The sequence below is a fragment of the Prinia subflava genome, chromosome 8 (genome assembly GCF_021018805.1).
Source record: "Prinia subflava isolate CZ2003 ecotype Zambia chromosome 8, Cam_Psub_1.2, whole genome shotgun sequence".
Lineage (NCBI taxonomy): Eukaryota > Metazoa > Chordata > Aves > Passeriformes > Cisticolidae > Prinia > Prinia subflava.
The window spans coordinates 17,437,163-17,458,169 of NC_086254.1; the positions used below are offsets into that span (position 1 = coordinate 17,437,163).

At 55.8% G+C, this 21,007-nt stretch overlaps 1 protein-coding gene across 1 annotated transcript in view; it reads left to right on the forward strand.

The window, feature by feature from the left end:
- Window positions 1-21,007, forward strand: part of KCNH6 (potassium voltage-gated channel subfamily H member 6) — a 32,883-nt gene extending 11,876 nt beyond the window's left edge. The window contains exons 3-16 of the mRNA XM_063404969.1: window positions 13-168; window positions 2,808-2,917; window positions 4,659-4,971; window positions 6,497-6,708; window positions 10,947-11,375; window positions 12,099-12,498; window positions 12,716-12,915; window positions 14,909-15,161; window positions 15,628-15,821; window positions 16,597-16,696; window positions 16,949-17,236; window positions 17,558-17,738; window positions 19,132-19,330; window positions 19,671-21,007. Of these exons, the coding sequence (XP_063261039.1) occupies window positions 13-168; window positions 2,808-2,917; window positions 4,659-4,971; window positions 6,497-6,708; window positions 10,947-11,375; window positions 12,099-12,498; window positions 12,716-12,915; window positions 14,909-15,161; window positions 15,628-15,821; window positions 16,597-16,696; window positions 16,949-17,236; window positions 17,558-17,738; window positions 19,132-19,330; window positions 19,671-19,958 (3,323 nt within the window). The 3' untranslated portion in view covers window positions 19,959-21,007. The remainder of the gene's footprint in view (window positions 1-12; window positions 169-2,807; window positions 2,918-4,658; window positions 4,972-6,496; window positions 6,709-10,946; window positions 11,376-12,098; window positions 12,499-12,715; window positions 12,916-14,908; window positions 15,162-15,627; window positions 15,822-16,596; window positions 16,697-16,948; window positions 17,237-17,557; window positions 17,739-19,131; window positions 19,331-19,670) is intronic.

Genomic DNA, 21,007 nt, shown 5'->3' on the forward strand with positions numbered 1-21,007 from the left:
TCTGCTCGGCAGCGTCGTGTTTCCGCTGCCTGGTGGATGTGGTGCCTGTGAAGAACGAGGAAGGCGTGGTCATCATGTTCATCCTCAACTTCGAGGACCTGGCACAGCTGATCGCCAAGAGCACCGGGCGGAGCCTGCACCAGCGCCTGTCCAAGACCTGGAACAAAGGTGGGTGTGTGGGGGGACCTAGGAGAGCAGCACAGCACCCTCAGCCATGGCTTGCTTGGGAGCACAGGAGGACTGAAGGATGCACCTGTGTCTGGGCAGGATCCTGCACGGGAAGGGATTTGTGTCTTTGCACAGCCGCAGCTCTGCCTGCTCAGGGACTGCTCCAGCCAAACCCCAGCTGGATGGGAAGAGGCTGTTCGAGCCAGCTGTGCTCCCCTTGTGTCTGCAGCTGCCTTCACACACTTCCCAAAACCCCAGAGACCCTGGGGAACAGTGCTGGGGCCTGACTCCTGCAAGGGATGGTGCCTTTCGAGGGAAGTCTCGCTGTGAGTGGAGCCGTGGAGTTCCCTCAGTGAATGCCCCCCATTGCTGGGTCTTTTCCATATTTAACACTGGCTTTGGCTGGAGGTGCTGGTGTGGGGCAGGACCTGTGTGCAGGGTCACCAGGAGCGCCAGGGGACATTTGGTGTCACCAACAGCATGGCTGTGCTGTGGGGAGGTCACTGCAGGCGAATGGCACAAGGATGGCTGCACTTCAACTGCTCAGCCTGCCCCAGCTTCAGGCTATTCCCTGCTCTCCTAGGCTCATTCCAGGGTTTTGGAGACAGCGGAAAATTCAAATTCCCTTTTTTGGGAAGACTGAATCAAAGGGAAGCTGTGGTGAGGCTCTGGAGGGGATGTGGATATTCAGGGATGCAGATGTTAGACCTGACAAAGAGCTGTAACTTCTAAATCTCCTTTCATACAGCCCCCAGTGCTGGTCACCTCTACTTGAGTCAGGGAAACAATCCCACATCTGCCTTCAGGATGACATTCCCTAGGGTGCTGTTTGGGCCGGCCTCAAAATAAAGCTGTGGGACCAACATGTGTCTGTCCCGACAGCACATGGGGCGGCACAGCAGGACCAGGATCAGAGCCAGGGCCACATCAGGGAATAATGGGGACAACAGCCCATGGAACTGGAGTGTGTGTCTCGTTGCATTCTCATGCAGTGCATATCTATATCCTGGATATGAGGTGTCTGTGTGTGGCAGTAGGTACCTGGCAGCAGGGTTTATATGGGTTTATATGTGCTCAGGTCAGACATGCACACAGGGGCTCGTGGATGTGTGTGTGTGGATGGACAGATCACTGTGCATGTGTTTGTAGGTCTGTGAAGTGATGAGATTCATATTTTTGATGGATTGCGTTAGTACCAGCTACCCTCTACACATGACCTGCTGAGGAAATTCTAAATTCCAGCACCAGGGTTGCTTTGCAGCCTCACCAGCTCTCAGAATATCTCAGCATATGATGCACCCATACCCCATCCCACCCAAAGACACACCTTTGGCAGAAGACAATCAAATTAAGAGTACCTGTCACTTCCCTGCGCTTTGGATGTTATGTTGTGCATCCCAAGGGGTGTTTCCTGGGTTTCCCACTCTGGTGGCAGGGAGTGTGGAAAGGCCAGAGCTGCTGGTGCCAGTCCAGATCGGGCTCTTGTGTGCAGGTTTTCTGACCCAGTCTTTAATTGCATAGCCACAGGTGGCTGCATTGCTGGTCACCAGCTCATTGGTTTGCAGGGAAAGTTGGATGCCTTGCTTCTTCCAGCTGAAAAGCTGCTCTGGGCAGTGGGGATGGGTTGAGCAGAGGGAGCTCGTGTGGTACCCCATGGGCAGGGGCATTTCTGGGCAGCTGGGCAGGCTGGGACCCTGCCCAAGCAGCTCGGTGGTGTTTTGGGGCTGGATGAGGGAAGTTAATCTTGCCAAAACCAAAGAGCTCTCAGCGTGCTGCATTTTTCCAGGGGACAGTGTCTTTGTGGAGCTCATGCCACATCCCAGGCACCCCAGGATTTAGGCCACCTTTCATGCAGTTAGGGAGCACAGCTGGTGCTGCTGGATGAGCTTGAGGGCTGATCCAGGCCCCGAGGGTGTGAACCTAGCTGCTCACACAAACTCTGCAGTAACAAGTGACCATGGTGTCCTCTAGAAGAGGACAAGGGACTTTGCATTGAGTGTCACAACCAGGGACATTGGGCCCTCTCCACATCTAGGCTCTTCCTCTCCTGCACCTCTCTCAGAGCTCCTAGCAGCCCTGGCTGCCCTTGTCTCAGCCCCAGTCCCCAGTGAGGTGGTCTCCTGGACCCCTGTGATGGCTGGAAGGGACCTATGTGGTCCAAATTCCCTCACTGAAAATCCAAAACAAATCCAGGAACAAAATTGCTAGAACTACGTTTCTTTCAACGCCTTTCTAAATTACCATCTCTATTGTGTGGGGGTTTTTTTCCCTAAAGTTCCACCAAGGAGATTTAGAGGCTCGATTTCCTCCAAGTCCAAATCCCTTAAGTGGCTTTAACCTGTTTAATTGGCTTAGGGATGCTCTGCACCTTTCCTGTCTCACATCTGCAGTTGTAGGGAACTCTTCTCCAGCTCAGAGGAGAGGTCAGGCTGCCAGGTTAGGCTCTGCCTTGAGCACATGAGGATGTGATGGCATGGGAATAGCAAGTGCTTTGTAGGAGAAAGGGCCACACAGCATGTGCATCCCCCAAAGCCACCCAAAAGTCTCCATAGCTCCTCCCCTGTCCCGCCCCTCTCCAGCCATCACACGCAGCTAGGTCACATCTCTCTCTCTTGTGTTTTGTTTTTCTTTTTAACAAGGTGAAGGTAGGAGTTTGAAGTTTAGTCTCCCGTCCCTGCGGCGACTCAAAATCCAGCGGAAATCTCTGCCCACCAGTGAGTTTGATGGAGTAGCCATTGACTATGGAAAGGTAACCGTAGCCTTTGTCTGATACAAGCACACACCTCAGGCCAGGCCCCGGCGCTGCTCCTCGCTGTCCCCACCCCACCCACTCCCCTTGGCTGCTGTGGCTCGGGCCATCCCCGGCGCGGGGTCGGTGCGGAGCGCGGTCAGGGCTGGCAGCCAGCGCGGGGCTTTGGCGGCTGGGCTGAGCTCCACGGTACTGCTCTGCACATTCCACGGCTCGTGGGGGGCGTGGGATACGTGCCAGAGTGGGGAGGAAGGTCTGGCTCCATCCTGCACGTTGTCCAGGGTGGTGGAGCTCCAGGGAGTTGTCTCCGCCTCGAGGAGGGACGTGCTGGTGGCTGTAGGAGCATGGAGCAGGTGTGCTCTGAGCAGGGACTGGCAGGCTCGTTTCCCTGTGTTTTCCTGGCAGGGACCAGGCAGCACAGGCAGGTCCAGCTTCTCAGCCATCCAAAGACTGTACTTCCCTGACTGATGGAGGGTGATGCTGTCACCAAGCTTGAAAAACTGTTGGTGGGCCTGTTTAGAGATTGCTGTTCTTGGTGTCTTCCTGACTGTCAGTAGTACTCAGGGTACCTCCAGTCAAAGGCCTGTTGTTTTCTGAAATGCTGCAGCTCAAGGCTGTGAGCAGGAGGCTTCTGCTCTGCTGAGGCATCCCCAGGTGGCAGAGTGTTGCTGTTAGGGGTGTATCCAGGCAGCCTGGATAAATCTGCTTCTCCAAACCTAGATGTATTGAGGTGAAAGGTGCCTGTCTTCCCAGAGGTTGTGCTTATGGTAACTTGAAGATGTGTGTAGGGTTATCAGATGCTTTGGGTACATCATTCCTATAGGCAGCAGCACGGCTAAAAGCTCTGAGTACCCCCAGGCTGGAACTGCACAGGCCACTGCAGTGTTTCAGGGCACACACATGGAAAATGTGCATTTAGGACAACCTGATGAGCCACCATGTTGCCGGAGCTTGGTCAAGTCGGCACAGCCCTGCAGGTGCAGGGCCAGCCAGCAGCCAGCCTCTCCAGGCACCCCATCCTAAAACCTGCCCTAAGGGCCTTAGGGCGTGGAGAAGTGCCACGGTCCCTCCTGTGGCTATTACTGGAGGGGAATAGTCTCACAGGTTTCTGCTCCAGAAGGTGGTTGCTTTGCACACCCCATTGCAAAAATTAAAGTCTGGAAATTCTTCAGGTCTCCAGGGAAAAAGGTTTAGCCTTGGTTAACGGTGGCTGTAGGAGAAAGAGGACCAATATGGCCAAATTTGCAAACCCAGCAGCTCCTGCAGTGCTTCCTGGTGCAGAGCACATCCTCTCCCATAAACACCAGCACAGGGCCTGGGCACTGGCCCTCAGTGATGGCCTGAGCTCTTGCAGCAGGTGAGGGAAGGGCAGCCCCAGTGGTGGGACATAGGGACATCTCAGAAAAACGCATGGCACAGCAGGTACTGCAGGCAAGCCTGTCCCTAGGTCTCCTCCTCTCTTGCTCCCACCTGCTTTCCAGCTGTGCAGCATCGCCTTGCAAACCTCCCTGCGGCCGCCCAGCCTCCGGTGGGAGGTGGCAGGAGGTAGGAGCAGCCAAGTCCTCAGGGACTCGGTCGCCCCACTCCAAAGCAGGCCCTGGTCCAGGTTGGAGATGACCTCAGGAACTGCAGTGCTTCCCAGCCCTCTGCCTCTCCTCTTACCTACCCTGGCTCCCTCACCTTCCCCCCCAGCACGCGGGGACTCCTTCTAATACAACGCTTTCTCCTGGCTGTCTTAAAGCCTGGTGGTGACTCCCTGATTTTGAGGGACTTGAAGACATCGCCCAAGGAAAACTGTATGCAGTCAGAGACTGAATCCCTCCTGGAAAAGGAGCGGAGGCCAAGCCTGGAGGCCGACCCCACCCTACAACACTCGTCCCCGAAACAAGAGCCTCCCGTGCTGGGCCCAGGAGGGTCGTACCCTGCATGGGGTTTCTTTCGGTCTCGCCCTGGGGGCAGCTTCCACAGCCTCCGCAGGGTCTCCTCCTTGGACAACTTTGAGGCTGCGAGGTCTGAGTTCCAGAGAAAATTCAGGGAAAGGAGGGCAAACTCAGGTAGGGAAAACCCCGGAGCTGTCGGTTCTACTGCGGGAGTCAGGGTTCTGGCCATGGCCTCAGCACATCTCGGGGGGGAGGTCTCGGTCTCTGTTCCCTCTGCAAAGTGGAGATTGCCTGGGTCTTCTCCCCAAAGCCCACTGGTCTCTGTGTGATTCCCTGCAGAGGCAGGTCCTGCTCTGTAGGTAGAGCCATCCGTGGTTTGTGTGTGAGATATGAGACCTTGTGAGGCTGCATTTGGCTGCCCCACACGAGGGGTGTCCCGATGCCACCCCACCTTCCCTGGAGGGAGGGAAGGGGTCTGCAGGCATGTGCAGTGTGTTCATGTGTTGGAGGTGAGTGAGACACCAGCCAGGCCCCTCTGAAGGGCTGGAAGGAATGAGCCTTCACCATGCTATCCACATCCAGACCTCTGGTTCTCATGAGAGTGATGATGACAAATTAGATGAAGGTCAGCAAAGAGAAGCCTCTCAGCTGGGGATGAGAGAGATTGGTCTGTGGAATCTCTCCAATTCTGGCTTGTAAAAATGGGCTGAGGGTTCATGATCCTCCAATAGTCACAGGTCACTTCTTCTTGGGGAGAAGACCAGGAGGAGACACAGCGGAGAGGGAGGGAAGGGGAATGAGCAGGAAGAAGGGTGGCAGCACCTTCACAGTGTCTTCAGACACCTCCTGCCCACACCACCACTTGGGTCAATGTCGGAGTGCAAGGGTTAGAAGGGGTAAAAAAATGAAAATACATCTTGCCCTGCCTGTAGGAGATGGAAAGGTTGGTACACACTGAGTACAGCCTGGGGATCTTCCTGGAGCCCTGGTCTGGGTACAGGCTCCCATTCCGGACAACACGCTGCCAAAAGCCTGACCACGAAATGACCACCTATACAGCTTCCTCCCTGGCTCTGCACTGGGGTGACCCAGAGGCAGATCCCCAGGGAGAAATATCAGGATCCACCCCCACTACTGCTCTTCTTCTGGTGAAAGCTCTGACCTCTCTACCTGGAGCTGGGGTGGAGAATACCTCTGAGTGAGAATATCATCCAGCTCCTGGTTCAGTTCGGTGGCCAAAATCCAAGACAGCAGCTCAGGAGCTATGTTTGTCAGGCTAAAGCAGGCAAGGGTGGATGAGTACGACCTCCCTTGTCTGTTTTCATGCCAGTTTTGGCATCTCTCCCTGGTGAATCTCAGTGGGTTGGTCCCCAGCCCACTACAGTAGTCAGGGGTAGCAAAGGACACCAAGTGTCTCTGTGTTTTGGCAGCTGGTCTGAGCCCCTTGAAGGAGGTTTCATGGTGAAAAGATGGGTGATGTGTGAGAAAAACAGCCCTCTCTCAGGCATCTCAGGTTGGACATCCCACTTCTGAGCCAGCCTGAAGAAGTCAAGCCTCTATGGCCAAGCAGACTTTGGCACCTTTTTGTGGCACTTTGTGGTGTTCCCCAGCTCCTGGAGGTCCTACCCGGGGTCAGGGCTCTGGGGATCTGTTCCTGCTCACACTGCCCTTCTCAATGCTCCTCTCCATCCTCTTTCAGAGGCTTCCCATGTCAAACCCAACCCCCCAAACTCCACCTCGGACTCGGACCTCATGAAGTACCGGACCATCAGCCAGATCCCCCAGTTCACGCTCAACTTCGTGGAGTTCAACCTGGAGAAGCACCGCTCAGGCTCCACCACAGAGATCGAGATAATTGCTCCCCACAAGGTGATGGAGCGCACCCAGAACGTCACCGAGAAGGTCACACAGGTATGTGGGCATGAGATGCCACCAAGGCAGAGATGGAGTGCTGGTGTTGCTGCTGGGGGACAGTCACAAGTACTCTGGTGGCTTTGGGAGGAGAGAAGCAGTGAAACCTGGAGATTCCACCCCAGGAAATGTCAGTAACCCTGTGTTTGGTTATGCCTTCCTCTGAATGGCTGAAATTCTTGTTTTAGTCCCCTAAGTGAGTATTTCTGGTAATTTGTGGCTGGGCAAACACCAGCATGACCTGCTTGTGATGGTGGCCTTGAAGGGGACAAGCGTTTGCATGTTTGTGTGTACATGTGGCTTCCTTTGGGGGAAGCTCTGGCTATTGTTCCTGTCCCCCAGCGCTGCAAATGGAATCCCTGGGGCACCACTGGCCCCGAGGTGCCCAGCCAAGGACCCGGCCCGGTGTCAGCACGCCGAGGGCCACAGCATCCCCTGGGAGACAGCAGGTGGCACTGCACTGTCACCAACACGTGTGGCACCGCCCCTCACTGCAGGCGACACTTAGGCACTGTCACCCAAAGGGACGCGCCTGGAATAGCTCATCCCATGGGGATGTCAGAGGGCGTGAAAGATGCTGAAGTATCCCACAATCCCGAGTAAGGAGCTTTTCAAGCTGTGGGGAAACTGAGGCACGGGAGAGACTCAATGTATGAACTACATCTAAGGGCATCTCCCATTGTTGCCAGCAGCAGCACAGGCTAATTTTAATGAAAATGCAGTCATCTGACCCCAGAAAAGCCTCCAGGCTTGGGAGTTTGCTCCATCAGTGTGGGGTGCTATGCAGGATTCTCCTTCTGTCTCAGTGCTAGCAAACCTTTAACTTCACAGCCTCCATGCACAGGGGCTGGGCTCCCCACTTCACACATCATGAACAGTTCTTACGCTTGTTTTACCCCTGGCTTGTCCCCATCATTAGTCCCTCTAATCTGCGGCTGACCAGTGACCTGGGATCAGTCCCTGAACTCCCCGGTGGGACGGTGAGCAGCCTCCATGCCCCGGTGCCATCACAAGGAACACACCAGAGATCAATGCTCATGCTGGGGTGACTGTCACAGTGGTGTTGGCCACTGAGTGTGGGGTCAGTAGCTGGTTGTGGCGTGATGGGATCAGGGCTGGCGGGTGGTGGCTGCAGGGCCCTGCAGTGCAGCACCCACAGAGGTCAATCTTCCCTTTCACTCTCCAGATGGGATGGGATGGGACAGGACAGGATGGACTTCTCCCCCCTGCTGCATCTCCCCCTCCCAGGGAGGACCTGCCTGTCCTCACCCCAGTGTCCCCCACACCTCCTGCCCAAGCCACAGCTCCCTGCTCCTGGCTGCTAAATAATTCAAGATGAGGCAGAGACAGCGGCGAGACACCTCGTCTAAAAATACCAGTGGGGGGGCAGGGAGTGGAGACAGGGGCTGCTTGGGATGGACTGGCCCTGCAGTGAGCTGTGAGGGCAGGCCACAAGTGCAATGAAGGTCTCAGGCTCAGCCTCACAGGGCTGTGGCTCTGGAACACAGCTGGAGGCACGTGGGGATGCTGTGGGGTTGGTGTCACCAGGCTGGGGTCCTGCCTGCAGGTGGCATTTGTCCCAGTCCCCCCATCTGCCCCGCTGGGCAGGAGAGTGCTGGGGACAGGGATGGGGGCGATGAGCTGTATCAGTGACACTGGGTCACTGCCAGCCAGCACCATGGGCCTGATCCTGCCCAGCCACTGGTGCTTGAGGCTCTCCTGGTGATTCTGGAGTGGCCCCCACCTCAGCTCAGTCCCTTTATCCCCAGCACCAGGCAAGTGACACTCAGGGACAGCTGGGAAGGTGACAGTGCCGGGCACCACAGGGCACAAACAATGGCCTGGGTTAGCCAGGGTCACAGGAGCCTCCCCCATCTGTCACCCACAGCCCACACACACCCTGCTCCCTCCTACTCCTCCGTCTCCTTTCTGCACTCCCTCGCTCGCTGCCAGCACCCCGCACCCCACACCATGAGCTAAAGCCGGTAAGTGCAGGAGGAGGGGGACGAAAGGAAGGGGCACCCAGGAGGATCACCGTGGGCAACACTGGCACTGCCACCTTCAGAGACTCCCAGGGCCACCCAGGCCACCCATCCCTTAGGGGCAGAGAGGAACAAGGCTGCAGCTGCTCCCTAACTCTGTGTTGGTTTGGATGCTCTTCTGGGGGTTGTTTCTTTACCCTTTTGTGCCTCAGATATTTGGGGCTGTGGCTTTTTATTCATTCCTGCCTGGAAAGCAAGAGAGGTTTACCTGTTTTTGCTTCTGCCACAAGAGCTAGGTGCCAGGAATAGGGACAAAAGGCAGCACAGGTGCCTCAGCATAGGGAACAGTATTTGGTGGCCCAAATTCAGGACTGGCCCCACAGAGCTGCCTCCAGCCAGGCAGAACAAGCATTCAGCTGCTGATGGTGGCAGCATTGCTGGTTTTCCCAGACACAAGGTGAAGGAACCCATCTTAGGTTTTCTACGTGCATCTTAGTTTGGGATCCAGCGTTTTGTCAAGGTTGCCTTGTTCCCTTCCCCACCGTCCCCACAGGAACCAGTCCCCAAGCCCAGCTGAGGGGTGCCTCACTCCCTCCACAACGATTGTGTTTGGGTCACTTTTTCCAAGCCCTCCCCTCCCCGTCCACCAACGACGTCGACGGCTCCCGCCGCTCCATTGGCGCTCCTGTCCCCACGGGGCCCCGGCATCGACCGGGTTTGATTAACCCGCGCCGGGCTCCCGAGTGCCCTTCGCAGCCGCATGTCTCCCACCCGCCTGGCCGAGTGCCTGCGTGCCTGCGTGGGCGATGCCACGGCCCGAGCGCTGCGCCCGCCGTGCCGGACGCTGCCGGGGCGTGCGGGGCTGGCGGCCCCCATGGTGGACACCCGGACTCCGAGGGTCAGCTGCCGCCTGGGGCGCAGGGCCAGCTGCAGGCAGGTAGGAGCAGGGGGCACCTCTGGGGCACGGGACCCTCCTGTGTCCTGGCGCTCTGGGAAGTGGGAGCGGCTGCTTGTTGTGGGATGAGGCTACAAAACCTTGAACAGGACAGCTGTCAGAGCAGGAAGGATCAGACCCTTCTTCCAGATCTGTTGCCAGAGCCATGGTGATGCTCGTCACTGTTGCCTTGGGATTAGTGGAGCCTCCTTTCTCCTCTCTTCTCCTCTCTCCTCCCTCCTCTTTCCTCTCTCCTCTCTCCTCTTTCCTCTCTCCTCTCTCCTCTTTCCTCTCACCTCTCTCCTCTCCTTTGCAGCCCAGCAAAAAGCTGCCTTTTAGCTGGGGGCTCAGTGTCAGGAGAGAGAATTGAGATGCCCCTCACCCTCCTCTGCAACTGGCACTGGTCCCAGCACCACAGGGACACAGGGGGACAACAAAGCAGCAGGGGCAGAAAGGGGATCCAGCTGTCCCCAGCTCCAAATAAGCCCCTTCAAGCCACCACCCCTCAGCACCCAAAGCAGGGCAGCCCCACCCCTCCTGTACCAAGTGCCTTGTGTTATATCCCCACAGTGGTTTTAGAGCCATCAGGAGCTGGCACTGGTCCTGGAGGGGGAGCTGGGCCAGGCCTTGGTGTGTGTGGAACTCACTGTGCTGTGGAGTGTCCCCATGAAAGCAGAGAGCCGTGGGGACACATGACAGCATGGGAGGGTGCTTGCACCATGTCACCACTTGAGATGGTGTTTGCACATTGGTGGCCACAGGTGAGACGGGAAATGTGCATTGCCTGAAGCTTTGCTGCAGGTGGCCCAAGCTATCCCTCTGCTTGGAGGACAACTGTGCCAGAAGGACACCCAGGGGAAGATACTTGCTATTGCCAAGAAAGGCATAGTGCAAGGCTTGCAGGATGCCTAACATGCTGTCACCCTCGGGTGGCACAGCCATGGGATGGCATCTCCAAGCTGCCCAGCCCATAGCCCTGTGCCAGGGACATCCAGCAGCCCCCGAGCAGGTGGCACAGAGCTGAGGGCAGAAGGAGGCAGAGCAGCAAGCACTTTCCTCTCTGCTGGGTCAGAGGGACATAAAGCAGGTAAGAAGCTGCCCCAAGGGTGCTATGACCATCAGAGACAGACAAAGACCTTGGTGTGAGCCAGTGGGCAACTGGGCAAACACGTATGCAGCCAACAAAGGTGAAAAAGGTGTAGGAAACCATTGTGTGCTCCTCAATGCTCTACCAGCACATGGAAGAAGTCCCTTGCCTGGCTCCTGGCATTATCCAGCCTCTCTCCCAGTCTCCCATCCTTCTCACACCCCTCTTCTGGCAGGTGCTGTCCCTGGGCGCTGATGTCCTTCCCGAGTACAAGCTGCAGGCGCCACGCATCCACCGATGGACCATCCTGCACTACAGCCCCTTCAAGGCCGTGTGGGACTGGCTCATCCTCCTGCTGGTCATCTACACAGCCGTCTTCACGCCCTACTCAGCCGCCTTCCTGCTCAACGAGGAGCAGGTGGAGGAGAAGCGCTGGGACTGCAGCTACTCCTGTGACCCACTCAACATCATTGACCTCATCGTGGACATCATGTTCATCGTGGACATTGTCATCAACTTCCGCACCACCTACGTCAACATCAACGATGAGGTGGTGAGCCACCCTGGCAAGATCGCCATCCACTACTTCAAGGGGTGGTTCCTCATTGACATGGTGGCTGCCATCCCCTTCGACCTGCTCATCTTCCGCTCTGGCTCTGATGAGGTAAGAGCCAGGTCTATCAAGACAGGAGGGGGCTCGTGGATGGATAGGGAGAGATGTATGAGAAAGAAAGGGATGTGGGTGGTTTGATGTCAGTGGTGGATGACCAGATCCATGGGGAGAGGGGTAGTTGGTCACAGGGTGGAGAAGGTTGTCTTTACAGGCTTTGAAGCAGCTGGGACCTGGGATTTCGTTTTTTAGGGCCAGGCAGTCCCTACTCTAAATGTTAAGAGTGGATCCACTCCCCTTCCTGAGGCTGAACCAGCAGAGCAGGCTGGGGGCTCAGCTTAACGGCTGGGCCCACACTCCAGTGTGGGTGAATTTGGGGGTGCATTGCCAGACTCAAAATGTTGGCAGTGGGATAACCCTGTGGTTATTGTACTGCCTGGAGACTCCACATGTGAGAGTGAAAGGCAGCTCTTTTGGGAGCAGTGGCTGGCAAGGTGAGGAGCCATCAGTAACCATGGGCTTGGCCTTGGCTCTTCTCACTTGCTCACCTCTAATCCCAGAGCTTGTTGCCTTTATGGTCAGCAGAGGGAAACTGCCCTTCCTGTACTGTGACTCATCTGACCTAGCTCAGAGGTCATTGCCAGGACAAGGTGATTCACACTCTAGAAATGCATTTTTCTTCTTCAAAGGAAGCAGGGCTCAGCTGGTAATACGCCTTTGGAACATGCCATATTTATCCATTGCTTGTCCCTGAGCTCTCTCACCTCTCGCCCGCAGACCACCACCCTCATTGGCCTCCTGAAGACCGCCCGGCTGCTGCGGCTGGTGCGCGTGGCGCGGAAGCTGGACCGGTACTCGGAGTACGGCGCGGCCGTGCTCTTCCTGCTCATGTGCACCTTCGCCCTCATCGCCCACTGGCTGGCCTGCATCTGGTACGCCATCGGCAACGTGGAGCGGCCCTACATGGAGCACAAGATCGGCTGGCTGGACAACCTGGGTGACCAGATCGGCAAGCGCTACAACGACAGCGATCTCTCCTCTGGCCCGTCCATCAAGGATAAATACGTCACTGCCCTGTACTTCACCTTCAGCAGCCTCACCAGCGTGGGCTTTGGCAATGTTTCACCCAACACCAACTCCGAGAAGATCTTCTCCATCTGTGTCATGCTCATTGGCTGTGAGTGCCTGCGCACGTCCCGCTGTCCCCATCCCTGCTTTGGAGGCTGGAGCATCTCCCTCTGCCTGTGTTCCACACACACAAATGGATGGGGTGATAGAAATACAGGTTTTCAGGTCCTGGTAGATACAGGTTTTGGGAATCTGCTGGTTCCAGGTCCAGTGTAGCTGGCCATGCATCTCCCCATGTCCTGCTGAGTCCTGCCCTCTCGTTTCAGCTCTGATGTACGCCAGTATCTTTGGCAACGTCTCAGCCATCATCCAGCGCCTCTACTCAGGCACAGCACGCTACCACACGCAGATGCTGCGGGTCAAGGAGTTCATCCGCTTCCACCAGATCCCCAACCCACTGCGCCAGCGCCTGGAGGAGTATTTCCAGCATGCCTGGTCCTACACCAATGGCATCGACATGAACGCGGTGAGTACGGGCAGGTAGGCCCTGTGTCCTCACAGCACTTTGTCCTGCATCTAGATCTGGGTCCACTTCCATCTTTTTCATCAGGATAGAGGCAGGAGACTTGGGAGGCTGTAGACAGACTCTATCCATACATCTCCTGCATCTCCACCACCTGCATCCCCCTTTCTCCTTCTCTCCTTTTTCTGCCCATTGCTTTACATCTACCCAAAGGTTTTCCAGGGTCATGAGCACATTTCTTGGCCAGGGAACAGGTTTGGTGGGGAGTTCAGGGTCCCTATTGGCACTGAGCACTTTCAGGCTGGTGTCTGTTGGTGTCACAGGAGTGGAGCAGGTATCGATCCAGCTCCTCTCCACACCACCGGTTGCTAAGCAAAGTGCATCCTGCTCTCACAGCAGGGAAAGGAGGGCATTTAAATAAACCTCGATCCATTTTAATTAGAGCCCAGAGAGGCAGCTGTTTGTTAGCAGAGGGGGGATCAATGGCGGAGCTGTGCTGGAGCGGCGCCGTGTCTCCGAGCCAGGCAGGAGGGCCGGGGCTCCGCAGGGACGAGGATGTGGCTCGGCCGAGGTGTTCTGGGCTGGGGACTGGACTCATGGGCCTGGAATTCAGCGCACAGACATGGTGGCTCAGCCAGCAGCAAGGCAGAGGAATGAGAAAAGAGAGAGATGAGACCTCGTATTCCTGGTCTCTTGGCCCTGGGCAGGTTATCAACCCACTCATTCCCATCTTTTCCTTAAGATTTGGTCCTGAGCAGCATCAGAACCACAGATTTGTATGAATTCAGCATCTCCCTCTAAAGTTGCTGCTGCCGCATGAAATAAGTGGGCAGCATTTGGGGGTTTGCTGCTGCAAGAGCTTTGGGTTAACCCTCTCCGGTGGAGGAGACACCCTGGGCTGGACATCAGTGGCAATAACGAGAAGCAGTGCCATGGCACCCTACCAAGCACAGGTGCTCTTGGATTAGTACAAACCCAGGTCACAAATCCCCTGTGAGCGCTGAGCTTGCAGCTCAGCCACGCCGCTGCTCGCACCAGTTCTGCTGGGTGCTGCAGAGACACAGCGTGATCTCATCAATCACCCCACAGCCTGATCAATTCATCCACCCCTGATTTCCCAGTAGGGAAACACTCCTGCTGGCATGGGAGATCATGATGAAGCCACGAACAAGTCGTGCTCACCAGCCCCAGCATGGCTGTTCCAGATTTAGCCACCAGCGGGATGTGAGCAAAGAGGACAGCAAGGAGGACCCCAGGGCCATATGCTACTCTCCAAAAAAACTCAAATCCAGGTGGTTTTCACCTTAGCACCGTGAGTCATTGGTGGCAGCGGCTTTCTCCATATTGTGAGTTTTACCTTGATGTCACCTTCAGATTCAGCTTTTGTTCAACATGAGGTATTTGCACAGGTATATTTAGCTGTCAGTGCACACAACTCTCCCGTGCTGCTGCTTCTTGGCATTCAGGCAGGTCCTGTTTAATTAAGGTTTTTGTGCTCTTTGTGCCAGTTTCTGGTCTCATTCATCCAAGATTAGTGAGTGTAAAGATGAAAAAGGGGATATGCCACCAGTGGGTATAAACAGATTGAACTGGTTACTTTTATTTATTGCTTAGGAGTGCTGTTGTCCTCAGCTACAAGCAGTGAAAGCCAGCAGCAGGCAGGCAGGCAGGGATCCACCAAAAGAGCATCAAAAGATCATCAAAATCACAGAATCACGGAATGGTTTGGGGTTGGAAGGGACCTCAAAGCTCAAACTGTTCCCCTCCCTACAGCAGGAACATCTTCCACTAGCCCAGGTTGCTCCAAGCCCCATCCAGTCGGGGCTTGAACAGTTCCAGGGATGGGAAAATGTCCCCACCTTTGGCTTTCTGGGCGCACAGTCTCCCTGTTCGGCTCCATTGTTTCATGCTGAATGTCAGACAAGCTCTCAGTTCTGTCACAGTGTTCCCTCCCAGGGACAGTGGTGTGATGGCATCTCTCCCTGGCTCTCCACAGGTGCTGAAGGGCTTCCCCGACTGCCTGCAGGCCGACATCTGCCTGCACCTGAACCGCACGCTGCTGCAGAACTGCAAAGCCTTCCGGGGAGCCAGCAAAGGCTGCCTGCGTGCCCTGGCCATGAAGTTCAAGACGACTCATGCCCCGCCTGGAGACACCCTGGTGCACTACGGAGATGTCCTCACCACGCTCTACTTCATCTCCCGGGGTTCCATCGAGATCCTCCGGGAAGACATTGTGGTGGCCATCTTAGGTGAAAAGTCCTTCCTTTTGTGAGGGGTGAGGGGCGAGGGGCAAATGGCCATGGGCAGTGAGCAGTGGACAAAGGGTGGCAGGTGAAGGTAAAGAACTTCCCCACATATTGGGGAAGGGAAGGTTTTTCCTCAGCATCTGACGGGACCCCATGCCAGTGGACAGGGAAAGGAGGATCCCTGGGAGATGCCAGGGAGAAGCCGCAAGGGAGAGAGGAGAGCAGGGCATGGCTCAAGAGTTTCCAGCTATCACTGATGACCCTGGCTTCTCCCTGGCATCTCCCAGGGATTCTCCTTTCCCTGGCTTGGTGTCACCATCAGTGATGGCTTTTACAGTGTCATCCCCAGCACACGCAGTCAGGGCCGGGTTTTCTTATTCATGAGCCCCAAAGTAAGGGGTGCTGGACCAGAATATCTGGAGCAGTAGTGGGTGCCCACTTGTCCATGATGAGCTGTCTCTTGATACAGGGAAGAACGACATCTTTGGGGAGCCCATCAGCCTCTATGCCCGCCCAGGGAAGTCCAACGCCGACGTGAGAGCCCTGACCTACTGTGACCTGCACAAGATCCAGCGCGAGGACCTGCTGGAGGTCTTGGACATGTACCCAGCCTTCTCTGACAACTTCTGGAGCAACTTAGAGATCACCTTCAACCTACGAGATGTGAGTGCCAGGACTGCCCCAGGGAGCAATGTGCTCAATGCTTAAATTTGGCAAGTGGGAGGGCTGAAGCAAGGATGTCAGCAGGTGCAACAGCCACAGGGCATTCTCCAGGGAGTTATGATTCCCCCACAGCAGGACATGTCTACTGGATGTTTCTGAGCTCTTTGGAAAAGCTGGTACAATAAGCCATGCCAGTGGTGCTCTGCTCTGCAGCACTTGTAAATTATCCACAGGGCTGCTCCAGCCTTGGCAAATGGGTTGTACAAGTTTTGAGGCTGCTCAGAGAAATGAGCAGAAATATTCTCAGGCTTCATTGAATTGGGTAGCAGCTTCATCTGAAAATTCCTTTTTAAATAATCAGGTTTACAATCCCCAAAAGGCTTGAAGCATTTTTCCAGTGCAGTTTGACTCTTTTATAGTGTCTGACTGAACTTTATCCTTTCCTGACTTTTTTTTCAGAGACCTGAAAAATAGAAAAGAAAGTCAAATTCCCTCCATGTTCTGTCCCACTCTGGGATGTCTTGTCATTCTCAGGGTGCTCCTTCCCTCCCCACGGCCCTGACACCCTTACCTCAGTCTCAGAATAGCAAGGACAGCCTCAGGAATCCTCTGAGCTCTGAAACCAGTCCAGGAGGCACTGGGTGGGACAGGGCAGTGGTGAAGACACAGAGGTAGCTTCACTTTCAGAGGACATGGAAAGGGCTGTAGCCCCCATGGCAAGCATGGATGGGACTTGGCAGCCTTTCCCTGGTGACCAGCCCCTCTCCTTCCTCAGGCAGACAGCGTTCCCCGCTCCCCCCTCAGCGAGGAGTATGACTGCACCTACCGCCGGGCTCGCCGGCGCAAGCACTCCCTCTGCCAGCCCAGCAAGCCTGGTGAGTCCCACTGCCTCGGCAGAGCCCGGCCTGCAGGGTGGGAGAGTGGGATCATTATTAATTACTGCCCTGGCAGGTGCCCCAGGGCAGAGATTGCTGGTGCCTCTGTCCCTGCAAACCATGCCGCAGGCACCCAGACTGCCTTCCTCCCTCCCCTTGGGGTGCCCCAGCCCTACAGGCATCCTGAGGGAATGGGGGCTGTTTCTTTCACGTGTGGTACTCCCCAAACTGAGCTGTTGTGCTGTCCCACAGACCCAGACACCGGCATCTCTGATGCAGAGCAGTACCACACCTACTCCGAGCTCACCAACCCACAGGACCCGCTGAGTAAGGACCAGTGGGACGAGCTGGGCAGCAGCACCTCTCCCTGCTCCCAGGCCAGCGATGATGAGGCCAAGACCGGCAGCCCTGTGAAAGCTGAGCCTTTCCCCACACCCAAAAAGGATGACTTTACTCTGCCCTCGCTCAGCCTCATCACCACCAGCGCCAGCAACACGGAGGTTGGCAAGCAGGTGGCAGAGAGCAGCCAGTCCTACACAGGTACCCAGGGCTGCAGGCAGAGCTGGCAGGAGGGTGGTGAGAGACGCTTGGGTATGGTGGCCTTGTCTTGGAGCAGGTCCAAGCTGCTCATGTGCATTTGTGGGAGCCACACTCAAAGGCCAAGGGTCTTTGCTGTCTTTTGTGCCCAGCTGGATCTGCTGTGTCCTTCCTGTGCCACTCATGTTTGTCTGGGTGGTGGTTGTCTGTGTATGTTGGTGATGACTCTCCATGTATGTCAGGTGACAGAACCTGAAGCACCTCCATACCCGTGGGGCTGGAGGATGCAAGACAGAAGTGCTGAGATGTCTCCTCTCCTTCCAGCCACTCCCCTGGATATTCCCAACATGTTCACCTTCTGGGAGGACCGGCAGCCGAGCCACCCTGCAGAGCCCTTGCAGCACATCTCGCTGGTGCACAGCTCGCAGGACGTGCCCCTGCACAGTGACTACAGGCCAGGGCAGATCGAGTCCAGGCTGGAGCTCCTGCAGGCCCAGCTCAGCAGGTGGGCAGGGTTGGAGAGGACCTAGGGGACTCTGGGCCATCACCTTCTGCTTTCTAGAGGTGGCCACAGTGGGCTTTGTGTGCAGCAACGCCAAGTCCTGACCCCTGGGACACTGCATTTCTTGGGAGGGGGTGGGAGTGCTTTGCAGATGCAGCAGCTTCTCAAAGGGCAAATCCTGACCCTGACTGCAGCTCAGCCCCTTATCTGCTGCTGTGCCACCACCCTTGCCATCTGTCTCCACCCCCAGGATCTCCCACTGTGGCTAAGATCCCACAGTGCCACCTGAGATCTGTCTCTTTGCTTCCAAACTCAACACAACTGCAGATATTAAACCATCAACAGGCATGATTGGAGCCCTTTGCAGGTCACCTCCTGCTGCAAAGACTTCCAGGCATCCTCTTACTCAAGCAAATGATCCTCCTGACCATCATTGCCCTCTAAATAAGAAAACATACAAGATTTTTCAAACTGACAGAGAGTAGATTTAGATTGGATACTAGGAAAAAATCCTTCCCTGTGAGCATGGTGAGGGCCTGGCACAGGTTGCCCAGAGCATCTGTGGCTGCCCCATCCCTGAAGCGTTCCAGGTCAGGTTGGACAGGGCTTGCAGCAACCTGCTCTAATGGAAGGTGTCCCTGCCCATGGCTGGGGATGGAACTGGGTGAGCTTTAAGATCCTTTTCAACCCAAATTATTCTGTGATTTTTGAAGGAGAAGGAAGACCCCACACTGGAGGTGCAAGTTTAAGGTCCCTGGGCAGCACCCACATAAGGGGCTGACACTGTGGGCTCTTGTTGAGCTCATTTCACCACTCACTTGTGTTTAGGTGTCTCTCCAGTACACCATCCTAGCACTGGGGGACAGATCTGCCCCGTGATCACTCTGTAAGTGATGCTGTGGCTGTGTCCTGCAAGCAGGGCTGTGCCCACTCCTGCCAGAGCTGTTCACTTCAGTCAAGGACAAGGCAGAAGGAAGAGACTTCTACTTTTGTTTCCTTCTGTTCCCGAGCTAAAAGTGGTTGGCACTAACCTGCCTTGCTCCATCTGTCAGCACAGGCAGCTGGCCTGGAGAATTGATCCAGATTAAAACTAACCATTGCAATTTTTTCCCCCCTCCAGGGTAATTTTAGCTTTTTTCAAATCCCCGCTCCAGATCCCAGTTTGGCTCCACATAAAATTGGGCAGAGGATGATTGAGTGTGGCAGGAGAGAGATGGCAGGATTGATCTCTCTCTGGCAGTGCTGGTTTGAAGCTCTCTAAAAACCCCAACAAGCAGCAGGCAAAGCATCACTGCCCTGGGGCAGCAGGATCTTTACCTCCTCCCAGTGCCTCCCCTGCCCAGCTGCGGGATGCAAAAGGGTTCTCTGTGCTAACGCCGGGCTGCTCTGTCCCCAGGCTGGAGTCCAGGATGTCGTCAGACATTAACATAATCCTGCAGCTCCTGCAGCGCCAGCTGTCCCAAGTGCCGCCCGCCTACAGCCCCATCTCGCCGACCTCCCACAGCCTGGCCATGTTCGGCATCGCCCCGCGGAGCCTGGAGCCGCTCGCCCCCTGTGCACCTCTGCAGGACCAGGAGCTGCCCACACAGGAGCAGGTAAGGTCACTCCTCCTGGCTCAGCATCCACCGGGGTCCTCCTGCCCCAGTCCTGGGCGCTCTCCAGGCAAGGAACAGCCAAACACTCATGGGTCCCAGCAAAGCCATGGGGTCTTGATTTGGGAGCAAATCAGACCAGTGCATCACTGGTTTTGGGGCACGGCTGCCATCCCCAACACTGCCAGGTCGCCCCATCAATAGGGAAGGAAGTGAGTTCCTCTACTCTGAGGCTTCCTCCAATGAAAAATAACATTTTGGGGCTTGAAGCCTGATGAGGAGAGAGCGTGGCTACTTCGTTTGGCTTTTACCATAACCCATACAATTCCTTGTTTCCCACCAGAGCCCGAGCTACACGGAGGTAGAAAAGTTCCACTTAGAATCCAGGGACTCCTTGTCAAGCGGGATGCAACTGTCTGTGTCATCCGACAAAACCATGACTGTCCACTCCGAGCAGGAGCACCACTCCCCACCTCTCCCGAACCCAGAGCCTCCCCACAAAAAGGCACCAAATACCCAGGGACTCTTGCGGGGCTCTCGTTTCCCTTCCCTCCCTGAGCACTTGGAGGCCTCTTCCGAGCACCAGGACATTCAGAGACACCTCTCCGACCCTGTGCTTCCTGGGAGTTAGAGACGTGGGGGCTGCGGGGCGAGTCAAGAGGAACCTCAACTGCAAGCCCAGTCAGTTGATGTTGATTTTGACTGCAAGGGTAAGACATTGGACAATGCCATTGGCTCAGGGGTTTAATTTGTAGCTATCTTCTGCCACCGTGACAGGAAATATAGAGTGGCTGGCTTCCAAGGTCAACGTTTTCCAGCGGTTCCCATAGAGTAGATTTCATCTGCACATTAGAGTGAACCTAGAACAGTTCTTACAGCCACCATTGAGCTGGTTTGGCCACGTGGTTCCCACCACCTCCTCCTTGCCAAGGCTTCCTCTCGAGAGGGGCACAAGCCAAGCAAGCCACAGTGACCACAGGAGAGCAAATCTACGGCTCTGGGCTGCAAGGTTGCTGTGCTGGAAACCTCTGGAGCAGGGACCACTGTGCTGGCACAAGGCTCAGCCCAGCAGAGCCTGCAGGTATTACAGAAAGGGTGGTCACCTGAGATCTCCATGTGGGAGATCTCCACGGTGTGGTCCAGGGGAAACTGCAGGTGGCAAGCCCAGGACAAGGACAGAGGACAGAAGCTTTTCCTACTTGATTGCCACTAAGAAGTAAAAGGCCAACAGCCCCTTCCACCTCAGCCTGCTTCAGCAAGAGTCCCAGGGCACTGGCTTCTCCAGCAAGGCTGATCACGCCTTGCAAACCCCAACACGCATCCCACAACTCCCCAGGTAAATCCAACTCAGCACTGGACTGGGCATAAAGCACAAAATTCAAAAGCACAATCCCAGAAAGCTGAAAAGCCCCAGACACCCCGTGTCCAGTCCTCCTTCCCAGCTTCTCTCTTTTGATAAAGGTTCACTAGGTGCTTCCTCCTGCCCACCCCTCCTCCCGGCAGACTCCGCAGCATTCCCGTAGGAGAAGCCCACGTAGCACTGCCGCCTTGCCGCTCAGGTAGATGCTGTGATAGTCCTAGGCTGCCAGCTCAAGTAATGTATCGAGCTCCCTTTGAGAGTAGTCAAACTGTGAGCATCTCTTTCTCTGGAGTTTTAGTGTACACTTTGCTAATAAAGAT